This window comes from Gasterosteus aculeatus, chromosome 8, assembly GCF_964276395.1.
Source record: "Gasterosteus aculeatus chromosome 8, fGasAcu3.hap1.1, whole genome shotgun sequence".
In the NCBI taxonomy this organism is placed as follows: domain Eukaryota; kingdom Metazoa; phylum Chordata; class Actinopteri; order Perciformes; family Gasterosteidae; genus Gasterosteus; species Gasterosteus aculeatus.
In genome coordinates this window covers 5,636,604-5,650,504 of record NC_135695.1, presented here as the reverse complement: position 1 = coordinate 5,650,504, position 13,901 = coordinate 5,636,604, and the positions used below count along the sequence as shown (strand labels likewise).

At 44.7% G+C, this 13,901-nt stretch overlaps 1 protein-coding gene and 1 long non-coding RNA gene across 3 annotated transcripts; one reads left to right on the top strand and one right to left on the bottom strand.

The window, feature by feature from the left end:
* Positions 1-2,131: 2,131 nt before the first annotated feature.
* LOC120823387 (claudin-18) lies at positions 2,132-5,669 on the top strand. Of its 2 annotated transcripts, none has more exons than XM_040183297.2 (5): positions 2,132-2,461; positions 4,246-4,410; positions 4,496-4,634; positions 4,706-4,819; positions 5,180-5,669. In XM_040183297.2, exons 1-5 carry the CDS (start codon positions 2,242-2,244, stop codon positions 5,319-5,321), a joined length of 780 nt encoding a protein of 259 aa, XP_040039231.2. In that variant the 5' UTR covers positions 2,132-2,241; the 3' UTR covers positions 5,322-5,669. The 2 variants fall into 2 exon arrangements, with proteins under 2 accessions (XP_040039231.2, XP_040039232.2); XM_040183298.2 differs by lacking the exon at positions 2,132-2,461 and adding an exon at positions 2,959-3,226.
* Positions 5,670-7,762: 2,093 nt separating this feature from the next.
* On the bottom strand, positions 7,763-10,645 carry LOC144411401 (uncharacterized). Its single transcript, XR_013468557.1, has 2 exons — positions 8,155-10,645; positions 7,763-8,068 (listed from the first exon to the last, which is right to left on the bottom strand). It is a non-coding gene; the product is annotated as an uncharacterized LOC144411401 (long non-coding RNA).
* Between the last annotated feature and the right edge of the window lie 3,256 nt (positions 10,646-13,901).

The window sequence follows — 13,901 nt, the reverse complement described above, 5'->3', positions numbered from 1 at the left end:
CAGCCGAGGAGAAGCAAACAGTGGCGCCTGCAGATGCTGGGAAGGTTGTTTGCTTAAGGTTCAGCCTGCTGGCGGACAAAGGGCTTAAAGCACGGCAGGCAGCAACAGTCATTACTGCAGTACTTCAACAATCCTTTTGTTCGTCATTCAGTGTACAAAGACTTACCTGAGAAGGAAAGTCTGCCTTTAGACATATTTATTTAACCTTGCACTTGTCTTTAGCTCCTGTGAATTTAACTCTCAGCAGAAACAGAGCTGAATACTTGAACTGGAAAAAGGCTCAGATACATTTTGCTAAATAAATATGAGTTAGCTGTGGTCACTTTTAAGGTGTATGTGTGTATATTTATTCATTTATATATATTCTTACAGTATATAAGAGTATATATATTCTTATATATATTCTTACAGTATATATATATATATATATATATATATATATATATATATATTTTGCATGTTATATTATTCTTAAAATAATTAATACGGATAATATCCGTTCTAAAAAGAGAATTCTTTGTCGGGCATTGGCCTTTTTACTCAGAATTTCTTTTATTAAAGTTAAAACTCATTGTTACTTTTCATGTTGAAAAAATGCACAAAATATGTTGGACGTTTTCAACAAAGTTTATACACCAAATCCAGTAACCTGCCTGACTCAAATTTAACAAAGTTACAGTTCTGTGTGTTTACTCAACTGTAAATGTAAATTCTGTGTTAATAAAGGCTGTGTTTTTCTCGGAACGAGGCCCCAACCCAGTTTTTGTTCGGCCCTGGTGTCTACAGTTCTCCTCGATATATCAGTCACATGCAAATTGGTTTCAGTTCGCTACAATCATATCAGTATTTACTTTTGCCCGGGCCACCCCGACAACATCGTCATCCAGTATCGCTTAAGCCAGGCTGCAGGAAGCCTGTTCATTTTCTTCAAATACAAAACAGTCAAAAGAGTGTAGATTAAGCATCAGATCTGTACATAATAACACGGATAATAAGACGTTGAAATTGTAAAGAAGCTTTGACTGCTTGATGTATCAATAGTTGTAAATAAACCAACTAAATAGAAGCATTCATTTTTATAACGTCAAACTCACATCTACGCCGTAAATATCTTATTAAAAACTGGGCAATGCTTATTGTCGCCCTGCTGTTTTTGCAATGTAATGGGGGGGAAAATGCGCATCTCTTGAGTATCTTGCCTTAAAAACAACCGGAAAAAACAGGAACCTTAAAGGAACTGATGAATCTACCCGGCCCATCAGGATGTGACTCAAGCAAGAAGCCGTAGACACCAGGCAGTGTGTCATGGTTTTTCCAAAACGCGTGACCGAACGTTGTGTGTCAGAAGATAAAGGAACACGAATGGCAGCAAGCTAACGCTAACATTCAGGCTCTTTCAAAACCCTGCAGATTCCACCAAAACAGTAAACATTAACTTCAAAAAGCAACAACCAAAGATAAAGTTAAGAACGCTTGGTCACTTTCTGGCAGCGAGTTAGATGAGTCACATCTGTGAGATAAACAGCACCACAGCGGCCAGGTTGTTAGCTTGGTTTAGCTTAGCACAATGACTGTACATGGAGGGAAATAGCTGGCTGAACAAAGTTAACAAATCCAGATTCCTGTTTAGTACCATTTGCTTAAAAACAACAGTTTATTGTTGGTAAAAAAACACATTACCCACCATCAAAATATCAAGTTGTTTTCTGCACCACACGTTTTCTTCAGATACACCAGATGAGATTTAGTTACATTCGTACCAGGAAAAGTAGATAAGCGCACTCATTTTTCAAGTTATTTATCAAAATAATGAATCCACAGGGTAAAACAAATACAAAGCTCTTTATCATGTGAAATCCCCAAAACTGTCATAGAAAACTGCGTGTTCCTGTTTGAACCTGACGGCTCATAGTGAGAAACTGAATACTTGATGAATTGACATCATTTTCAATTTAAAGTGGTAATAGCAGCAGCAGCAGCTCAGGGTATCGTTTGTAATAAATAACATTAAGTGACCCGCGCACGTTCACTTCTTACTGACTAGCAACCAATCTCGTCGTCCATCTAATACGCTCCACCCAACTCCTGTACACGACACGGCCGTGTGCAAACAAGCCGGGTCGCTGGTCAAGTGGTTCTAGTCTCCAAACCCGCCGTTATCACATTCTAACACAGAGCCGCAGAGCAGACGACTGCGAGCGGTTTATTCTCTTCCCTCAGCGGCACAGTGACGACGGCAACATGGCGGCCACCCTCTGTCAGGTGATGGGCTTCATTCTCAGTTTGCTAGGGGTGGCGGGAATAATAGCGGCGACGGGGATGGACCAGTGGGCGACGGAAGACCTCTTCGACAACCCCGTGACGGCCGTGTACTCGTACTCGGGCCTGTGGAACTCGTGCGTCCGGCAGAGCTCCGGATTCACCGAGTGCCGGCCGTACTTCACCATTCTGGGACTGCCAGGTACGCTTTCGTTTGTCATGAGCGACGCAGGCGCAAAATGAAGGGAAATACTTCAGTGACCCCACCCCCTAAAAAAAAAAAAAAAGAAGAAAACACAAGAAAATACATTTTATTTGAGGTCAAACATTTTTTGTTGGTTAAAAGCTGAAAATTCCCAAACTGAACTTTATGAGCGTGGCGGTCATCATGTATTTGGGGGGATATTATGCTGTTACTTACTGGCATTGTTCTAGGATATCGGGGGGGGAATAAATTAGATAAGCCGTTGTATTGTATTGTTAAGTTGTTGTTTATACAAAAATGAAGGAACTAAGAAAAGAGATTTTCAGAAAGAGCTTCCTGAAAATGATGCTGATGAAGCCGCGCCCTTTGTTAATGAAGGGTGTAAATGGTAAACCCGAAACTGGGACAAAAGACTCACGAGAAACGCGGTAAACAACTGATAAGGCCTGTTCCCTGTTGAGGCATTCATAAAGATAAGCAGCAGCTCCCACACTGCCATTTCACGGCCGCGTGACATTGGTGGGAGCATTGGGAGATCTAAGATGGCCGCCTCGATGATTCAGTTAATAGGCTTCATGTTGTCCGCGTTGGGGCAATTCTTGATTTCAGCTGCGACCGCGATGGACATGTGGAGCTTGCAGGATCGATCTTTTGCAGTCGTGACAAATTTTTATACCTACTCTGGGTTATGGAACTCGTGTGTGGGGACGTCGTACGGTACGACGCAGTGCAGGCCTTATTTCACCATCCTGGGCCTGCCAGGTAAGAGAGGGACAAGACGTTTATCAAACGTGCTCTGCACGTGGTGGATTAAGGAGAACATTTTCCCGGGAGCTCTCCGGCGGGTACTTTAGAATATTCCGGAGGTTTTAGGGCAGATTTCCTCTCTTTCCCGCCGTCGCCTAAAAATGCAGCGGGCTGCAGAAAAGATGGTGTCTCTCCGGAATCAAATGGAAATTTGATGAGACATCCAAAGCTTAGCTGAGCAAGCACAAGCTTTACCGGAGTGTCACACAATGTAAAGTACATTTCCACAATCTGTACTTAACAGCTGAATGTAGTGAAGAGCATACTGTACATACGGTCTTAAAGGCTTAAGTCTGGAATAATACAGGTACGATATCTCAGGCCATTGAAAGATGGCATTCGGGTCAAAATGTTTTACTCGTAGTGCCTCGATTTAGGAGTTTTTATATTGCTACTGCTGGAAAAACGTATTCTATCTTAATTTAATTTCTACATTTATTTTTAATCATAAGCAAATGTCGAGTGTGGTGAGCTCTCTAAGCATACGTCAAGTATGTTCTTGATATAAATCGGCATTGGTAAAACATTAGTATACAAAATTTGTAAAAAAAAAAGAACGTTTTTGTTTTGGTGTAAGAATTTACATGCGTGTGCCTGTGTAGACGTGCCTGAGTGTGCATTACAGGGATGCAGTGTGTATTGGCTTTGTTTGAAATGGTAATTTGAACTCACTGAGGATTTTTTAAAGGTGATCTATGACAAAATCTTTGTTTATTGGAGATATCCCTATTTTCTTTGTCATATATCTTAAGTAAAATACTTGAAACGTTGATTGATAACAAGTCTTGTGTCCTGTCTGTTCTGTAGTATATTTTATACAGTATACATAATACTATATAGTATTAATATGTATAATATTAAGTATTGATTTTAGTAATATACTCTATTCAACCTGTATTGACGGCTTGCAGACGGGTTTTATTGGCGAATGGTTTGCTGCGGGACGTTCTGAGCGGCGTGACTTTGACTTTCAGCTCTGCTGCAGGCCGTCCGGGCCTTGATGATCGTCGGCATCGTCCTCGGAGCCATCGGAGGCCTCATCGCCATATTTTCACTCAAGTGCTTGAAAATGGGGAACATGGAGGACAACATCAAAGCCACAATGACTCTGACAGCCGGCATCATGTTTCTTCTCGGAGGTGCCGTCACGTTCGCAGTGTCTCGTTCTGTTGTCCCTGTGATTCAGTTCTGTGTTCATCTCATCGCCTGCTTTGTGATTCGCAGGCGTCTGCGGCATTTCCGGGGTGTCGGCCTTTGCTAACTTGATTGTGCAAAGCTTTCGGTTCACGACGTACGCCGATGGCGGGTTCAGCATGATGGGAGGAGGGGGCATCGGTGGACTCTCGGGATCTCTGACTCCGAGGTAAAGTCGAGTCGAGCGTCTCCGGTTTTATCTGCCGCGGCGTCTTTTACTGACCGCCGTCTTTCGTTCAGGTACACCTTCGGCCCCGCTCTTTTCGTGGGCTGGATCGGCGGAGCCGTCCTGGTCATCGGAGGCGTCATGATGTGTCTGGCCTGCCGTGGAATGTCCTCGGATGCGAAGCAACGGTACGCTGCGTCATCTCTGACCTTTCTTGACCTCTCTAACAACAACCTGGCGGCAACTTCGCCAGAGCTTCTGTCTGCAGCAAAGTGTCAGAGGCCAGGAGGCTGCTATCGGCACGGGGGGGGGGTGGGGGGGGGTCCACAAGGAGTGTCTAGAGTAAAGAATTATAAAAATGCTCCTTTAAAAGCTAAGGACTCAGCTAAATATAAATGTGAGTCATTTGGTGTGTGTGTGTATATTTATTTATTTTAGATATATAAAGCACAGCTGCAGATGCTCAAGAGGCCCCATTAAAACAGCATGTGTAAATGAGTGGAGGGATGTTCTTTATTTGAATCCGCTTGTGTTTTGATGTTCTGCAGGTACGACGGGATGGCCTACAAAGCCTCCTCTCACCACACTATCTACAGGACCGACCCCAAACCCCGCCCTGCCTTCAATGACTCCTACAGGGCGCACAGCGCGGACGGAAGGATGTCCAACCAGAAATTTGATTATGTGTAGAATCATGTCGCTCATCGTTACCTCTGTTTTCTGATGCTCTGTGATGATGTTTTTTTTTGTTTTTGTTATTTTTATTTGGTGGTTACGTAACAATGATGTGGTTATTTTCTTATTTCTCTCTACCTTAATTTGGCTGAGCTGCCGAACACTTATTGTAGTCGATTTTATCATTTTATTTTTCTACGCTTGTATAATCGCAACTAGCAATTAGCGAATGCTGTTTTGTGATTCATGAAGTGATATTTTTTTGTGAAACAAAGATATTTCTATTTGTTGTAATTCAAAATGATTCACCTCAGTATGTGACACAACAAAATAAAAATATTGATAGACTCAACGTCTAAACCAGCTGTTTGTTGTAAGGTCAAACCTTTCTTTGTGTTTAGTGGAGAACTGCAAACACACTATCTATCATTCATCTGTACATATTCTGTCAGAAAAGAGATCATCAAAACATCTGAAAGAAATAACTCTATTTAAAGTTGTGCTGTTGTTTATCCAATTAGTGTTATCAGTAGAAAATGCATTGGTCATAGTTTATCGATGGTAGTTCCCTTTATCTCCGGCCCTGCAGCACTACGTGATGAATACAAGAGTTGTGGCATTCTAATTGAATACGTTCAGATTGAAGGCGTATGTTTGATGGAAGTTCTCGACTGGTCGTTGATACCAAGGCAACATCCTTCCTTTGACTCCTTTGGGGCATCTCTATATTTCCCAGGGAACGGACAGAAAAGAGGTTTTAGATGATTTGCATGAAATCCCATTTCTTGAGCACACTTACTGGAAGTAATAAGTAGGTGGTACCATTTAATTACATGTCTTGTTTTTAATTAAATGTAGTAACGTCTCGGTATTAAGGCAATGTGACAGAACCTTTTTACCAGCTGCTTTTCTACTTTGTCGTTTTCCCTGTCAGAGCAGGTGCTGCTCGGCCGGCGCTCTGTTGTCTCCAGTCTGACTCGGGGAAGACTGTGAATTGTTTGTAACACTTCTACACAAGGTATTTCAGATGTTTAGGTTGTGGAGCCTCTCACGTGAAGTATTTGTTCATGGTTACATGCAAATGCGTTTTTCCACCCAGGGTGGAGGCCTCAGTAAGAACCTTTGAATACCAGACTTCAATTGAGTCAACTGGTGGTTCATTTGGTTAAAAGATGGCTCCAGTCTAAATTCAGTAAACCTCACTTTGTTATTTTTAGCTCCAGTTTGATTGCCTGATAATCTCTTTTTATTGGTGAAGCTTTAGATTTGTGGATCCTCATCCTTGGACCTGTGGCGCCACCTACTGGCTGAGATGCGCATCACTGCTCTGTGGCTGTCGGTTGAGATGCATCAGAGCTCAGATGCTGTTTCACAATCCTTTCTTTCACCCGCTTTGACTTTGTGTTGAGCTTGTGATGTTCATAGTGCAGAAATAAATGCCTCTTTGAACTGCAATATAATATATCAATTTTTTGTTTTAATTGATTGGCCTTAACTTGGATGACAATCACCACCACTTAGCAAAGCCACACATACTTTGCAGCACGTTTCTCACATAAGGACCATCGAAGCAACTGCATATGATGTAAACCTGTAAATTACAAAACATGTTCTCTTGAGCTGTTTGACCTCAAAACTGTAGATCCAGTCTAACAAATAAGTTGTATTTATTTTTTGGAATTGAATTATGGTTACCTGATAGATCCCTAACTTTCTGTTGGTATTGTTAGTTATCTCCACACACTTCCCCTCATACAATGCATGAGGAAGTACTACTTATTTTATAGAGCCAACTATTACTTTACGACTTATTACTATGGGGGTGTGTCTTTTCTTAATATAAATGCTATAGGTGGTCAACCAACAAGCACAAAGTTTCTGACACATATACTTGGAAATATTTTAATTAGGATTATTTTTATGGAGGGTTAAATTGAGGATCAAATTGATCCACAGGGTAAAATATATGAAGGTAAAAGGGAGATTAAGAACACGTTATCATAATTTAATTTACTGTCCGTCTGTGTGGGTTAGGGTCCATATTGCGACATCACACGGGCCAGGTGGTAGATGGGTGCCTACAGGAAGGACCACAACGAGGAAGCACGGACTCACTCGGGTTAAGTCGGATTAAGGAATCGTTTTCTCCTGACTCGCTTTATGTTCAATAATGGACTTTGTCAGATTTTTTTATATTGTTTGAATCAAATGACCTTAGCTGGTACGCGGGAATGAACCAATTTTTCTTCATTAAACACTGATGGTGGTTACTTGTCAGCTCTCACGCACTGCTGCACCCTCGCTGGCCCCAAGAAACGCCTGTGACCGTAAAATATTTTAATATGAGCGACTTGTCCTGCAGCAACATCATTGCTGTTTCACTTCATTTAAGTCAACAAGTAATAAAGAACACGTGATTCTCTTTGGTCTGAAAAAAAGAAAATGGATTCATTTGGTTTTATTTTTATCAAAATTTATTTTCAAATAATAATAAACACGTGACATATTTAACAAAAAAAAACCCACAATAAACGGGAGAGTGGGGCAGAAACACATAGAGGGGGAAAATGAGAGGGAGAGAGTGGAGGGTGGGGAGAGGGCCAGAAAGTGATAGAGGGGGAAAAGGGCCTGTGGGTAAATAGAAACGTTAGTGAGTCTTTGTGTGGATCTGGAGCTGCTCCTGAGGGGTCGACTCTCAGCGCGCCCCGGTGACGTGACGTCCTGATGATGTCCTGATGGCGTCCTGATGGCGTCCTGTTGGTCTGCAGAGACAAGGAGAAGAGACGTGAGGAGGATCATCGGGATGTGAGAAAACATTCATAGATCCAATTATTTTAATTTGATGTACCTTCATTTAGTTATTTCATGTGTGTATCTACATTATACATTGTGGTTGTTAAAGTGTATTTCTGTATATGCTTTTCATGTTTAGTTCCTGAGAAGAAAGAAATAAAAGTTAGTAACACGTTAATGTTGTTAGTGTGTAGAACAAAATCTCCAACAGGAATCAGGAAACATTTATTGCCAAAAGACGAGTACGGCTCCTTTTTCCTTTTCCTTTTTCACGCGTCTCTGGTTCCGCTCTGGCTTCCACTGAAGATCCCCCCACACTGGCTTGGCACAGCCATTTACCCCCATGATGGTCAGCTGCAGGAGGGACGTCCCCAGCACACCTGAAGAAAGTCTCTCTCACACACACACACACACACACACACACACACACACACACACACACACATATATGGAGCAAATCCAGGTCAAACGTTTTGTTCGTTTGAAAAATGAAAAAAATGAAAAATGAAAAAAATGAAAAATGAAAAAAATGAAAAATGAAAAAAATGAAAAATGACAAAAATGAAAAATGAAAAAAATGAAGTGGGGAGGAAGGGAGAGAGATGGGGGCGGGGGGAAGAGAGTGGGGGACAATGGGAGAGTGGGGGCAGAAACAGATAGAGGGGGAAAAGAAGAGAGAGGGTGGAGGGTGGGGAGAGGGCCAGAAAGTGATAGAGGGGGAAAAGGGAGAGGGTGCCTGTGGGTAAGAGACAAGGAGAAGAGACGTGAGGAGGATCATCGGGATGTGAGAAAACATTCATAGATCCAATTATTTTAATTTGATGCACCTTCATTTAGTTATTTCATGTTTGTATCTACATTATATATTGTGGTTGTTAAAGTGTATTTCTGTATATGCTTTTCATGTTTAGCGAGTCTCTGTGCATAACAACATGTTAGAGTGTCTCTGTGTAAGTACTTTTATATGCGTCTCTGTGTACATGTATATGATAACAGCAAGAATCAGAGGTTTATCTCAAAGTACTAACTGTAAATCACAGCTTTCACCACGCGATACACCGACACATCACATCATTCACAGCCGTACGGCTGCAGTCTGTCTGGACTCCTCACTTACCTTCAGCTCTGTTGAGTGCAGCAGAAGGCGTCTTCATCTCCTCTTCACACTCCTGAGGCCTTACGGTTACTTTCTGCAAGTTTCTCTCTGGAAAACTTCAGCGTGTGTAGTTTGAAACTAACTGACTGAATGTGCCACAGACAGTGTTTCTTATGCTGAGGTGAACGGAGCATAGAACATGGAGCTTAGAACATGGAACATGGAGCTTAGAACATGGAACATGGAACATGGAGAAATGTTCCATCATGATGTCACGTCTCTATGGTTACAGTGACGGTATCTTGAATATGGAAATGAGCCTTTAAAGTAAACGTGTGTGTGGACGGTGTATTTGTATTGATGGAGCTCATCCACTTCACATGCTGCATAAAACACTTTGCTCTGTTTGTTTTCTATGACCCGTTCATCTTGATCTTGAAAGCAAACACTTTAAAGAATAAATAAAGAACGATTTTTGATTTTGGTCCATTGTTTCAAGTCGGAAATATATAAACTCTTGAATCCGGATCGTTAAACCTCCCGTTCGAGCCCTCTTGTCTGCAGTGGTTATGCTAAGCTAACCAGCGGCTGGCTTTAGCTTCGCGTTGAGCGCACAGACATGAGAGTAGGGATGAGAATCGTTTGGGTTTTTCCGATACCGATGATAAACCGACACATTTAAAACAATACCAGTGTCTGAACCCATACATGAAATTGAACAATGAACAATACCCTAAATATAGACAAATAAAAACCACTTGGCTTCAAACTACAGCTTCGAATTGTTTAACTTCAAACTATGAACAATATATGAATTGTTTAAAGTTTACAGTATGATTGCAGTGTTTATCTACCAACAGCCAGAAGAGTAGTTAATTGGAATTTGGGGAATATTAATAATTTAATTTTAGATTCATGCTCATTGTGCAGGAAGGACAGATATGTAACATATATTGAAAAGCATTTACGTTAGATTGACCTTGTTTGTCTCAAAGTATTGACGTGCAACACAGAAGAGCTGCAGAGGACAGAATGTATTAATTGTATATTTAGTTGACCCTTTGTTGCGTAGAATAAAGACAAAGCGAAATAAATCAAAAGATCTCCCGTCATTTGCGGAAGGAAATTAATACAATTGTATGCAGCTTAATGACAAACCCGGACCTAAATGAATGTGAATAGAAGGTAGATGAGTAGCGAGCTGTCGTTAGCTGCTGCGAGGACGGAGTCATCACAGTGTTTAAATCAAGTGTTTCAATCGGCTCCGGCACCGAAACCGGAGTTGCGTTCCGGTACGGTAGTTACCGGTTGGCGTGGGCACCAATGTGGCACCGGTCCTCGGTACCCAAAAATACATGAGAGGGGTCAAATCGACTATTCCTAAATAAAGCTCTGTGTCTGGGTCAATGTCTGTGCACGTGCCTGATCGGGATGTGGGGAGAGAGGCATTTATTCCCTTATGGACCGGACGTAACAGTCCTAAACGTGGGGTTTAAATACTGTGATTTTGTCTCTCAATGTGGAGGTTGAATTATCATAAGTACTTGTATACATTTTTTCTTCGTTGGCAGCTGAATGGAGGTGACACGTTCATCTCAATTTAGAATCCTTTCCTAAACATGTTGAAGCAGTGCTGTAGTTCTGCTGACACACTAATGCAGAATATCTGCAAACCTAAAAGCAGAGCTCATGAAATAGCTGGCTGGCTTTAACAGCAGGTGACTTCAACAAAAATCACGTTTATATTCCATCAAAAGGCTTCGAGAAGCTGCTCTGATCATTGCACCTGTGAGGGTGTGCGCTTACCTGTAGTCAGCGGGGAAGATAGCAGAGCACCAGCTTCACTTCTTCCTGTTACTGGTCTGACTGGACAATGGAGGGTTTGGATCACCTGCTCTATTATAACATCAGACACCACAAACACAAACATACTGTAGCGTGTCTTAAGTTCATAAATGCATATGGTTCTGATTAATGTTACTGTTACGTAGGCCAGGGTTGGGGTATGTCTGTAGTTTCGGGGTTCACGGGAAGTTGAGTTCTGACTAGAAAATGACCGGGTGTTGTGGAGCGGCGTGGTTGTGGCCGACAACAGGCAACAATAAACCCGAGTGATAAGAAACTGGCTCTTTATTGACACGGAACGTTACAACTGGTGTCAGAAGAAAACTTCTGATTGTGATAACGTAGTCGACCGCTCGGGCATTGGCGGACTACTGTTTGGTGGACGCTTTTTCTGGTGGAGATGGAGCGTTCTTTTGGCAGAGGTTTTTGTGTCAAGAAGGAGGAGGAGGACAACGAGTACAGATAACCTCGTCCTGTTCAAGTGCTGGGAGGACAACGTTTTTCCGTGGACAGTTTGGGAAGGGAGATGATACGTGAGTTACAGCCACCAACATCCGCTGGGGGTCCTGGCTTAGCGACGGCTAGCGCTGACGCTAGCTACACAGCGCGCGAAAATTTGCCGCCCGGGAACGTGCATGGACAAAACGTAAACAAAGATGGCGGCGCTCAGGGACAGCGAGTGCCGGTAGGCATGAAAACGGCGAAATATGCGCCAGACTGGGAGGCTTTTCATGCTCAGTTCGAGCTTTTAGCTCGTGCAAACAGCTGGTCAGATGAACAGAAAGCCCTCCAGCTCGCCCTTTGTTTGACGGATGATGCACTGTCTTGCCTGCTGCTTTTAGACCTGAGTGAGAGGGGTAATTATGGAGCCCTGGCTGGTGCTCTAGGGCTTCGGTTTGGACAATGTTTTCGTTCGGAGCTGCTGCGCTCGGAGCTGCATGGATGTCAGAGGCGAACTGGGGAGTCCCTGATCACGTTGGCAAACGACATCGAAGGACTGACACGACGAGCATACGCGCATATGCCTACGCCAGTGCAAACGGAGCTTGCACGTGATCAGTTTGTCAGGATTCTCTCGCCATCTGATCTGCGGGCTCACACTCAGTTGGCTCGCCCCCAAACCCTGACTGACGCACTGGAGTACGCGCTGGAGAGGGAGATGGTCATGAGCGCTGCACAGCACGATGCTTCTCCAATGGTCAGGGCGGTAGGAGAGACAATGTCGGAGCGGCCGCTGTGGGTGGACGAGGTGACCGAGATGATCAGGGGGTTGGCTATGCCCCCTGCCAGGCGTCAACAAACACAGGCCCCGGTGCGGCCACAACAACAGCCGCGCCTCTGCTGGGGATGTGGCCAAGCTGGACACTTGGTGAGGAATTGCCCAGCCTCGACTAAAGCTCTGGGAAACGACAAGGGGACGCAGTAGACGGGACGCTGCGTGCCCCCACCCTTAAGTCCCATTCGTCACTGGTTGTGGCCAGCAGGGCCTCTCAGTACAGCATGGGCCGGGGGCAGAATGTGGTTGTGGTGGGAAGGACTTCCATATCGGACTTATTCCCATTTGCATCGAGGGGGTTTCATGCACCGCCCTAGTGGACACAGGGTCAACGATCACATTGGAGGTGGTGCCAGTGGGTACACAGCTGGAGGACACAGCAGTTCAGCTCCGCACAGTAACTGGTGAGCTAGCACCAATGAAAGGGAGAGGGCAGCTGATATTGACTGGGGGAAATGAGACACACTGTGTGGGTAGCGGAATTACAAGATGCCTGTATTTTAGGCTTGGACTTTTTGCGGGACCAGGGGTCCAGGGCTGGTCCTTCTGCAGCCCCTGACCCCGAAGTGCCTTTTGTTCTGGACACAGACGCTAGCGGCGATGCAGTGGGGGCAGTCCTATCACAGGCATGGCCGGAAGGAGAGAGGGTTGTGGCCTACTACAGCAAAGCCCTGAATAAAGCTGAGCGGCGGTATTGCGTCACACGTAGGGAGCTGCTTGCTGTCGTCTTTGCCGCACTGCATTTTAAGTACTACCTGTGTGGCCGCCCCTTCACTGTACGCACTGATTATGCCTCACTGCAGTGGCTGATGACATTCCAAGAGCCTGAGGGACAGCTGGCTCGTTGGCTGGAGGAGCTGCAAGGCTACGAGTTCAGCGTGGTTCACCGTGCTGGAGAACGGCATGGCAACGCTGACGCACTGTCCCGTCGACCCTGCAGTGAAGACGACTGCCGGTATTGTGACCGCAGAAAGGTCAGAGAACAGCAGCTGGTTCTGGGGCCAAACAAGCAGGACAGAAAGGAGTGTGAAGACTGTCGGGGCTTGTAGAGAGCTGCTGGTGGTGGACAATGCTATCTGGGCCGCGGAACAGCAACAAGACCCGGTCGTGCAGCCAGTGATGCTGTGGGTGGAGGCGCGGCAGCGGCCGCCCTGGGAGGAGGTGGCCGCTCTCTCCCCATGGACAAAAGGGCTGTGGGCTAAAGCTAATTCTTTGCAGCTGGCTGATGGGGTCCTTCAGCGGGCATGGTTGGAACCAGCGTCGGGAGAGAAAAAGTGGCAGGCGGTGGTACCCAGAGGGATGCAGGGGCTGTTCTCGAAGCCATGCATGGCTCTGCAGGCTCCGGTCACTTTGGGGTGACCAATACACTCCTGCGGGTCTGTCAAGCCTTCTATTTGGGGCGGCTGAGGAGAGACGTTGAAGACTTTTGTCGGTGCTGTGATCTCTGCACTGCCTGCAAAGGACCACAGGGCCAGTCCAGGGCTCAGCTACAGCAGTTTCCAGTGGGGGGGCCCATGCAGCGGCTGGGGGTAGACGTTCTGGGCCCTCTCCCACTCACAGGCCCGGACTACGCCAGGCGGCTGCA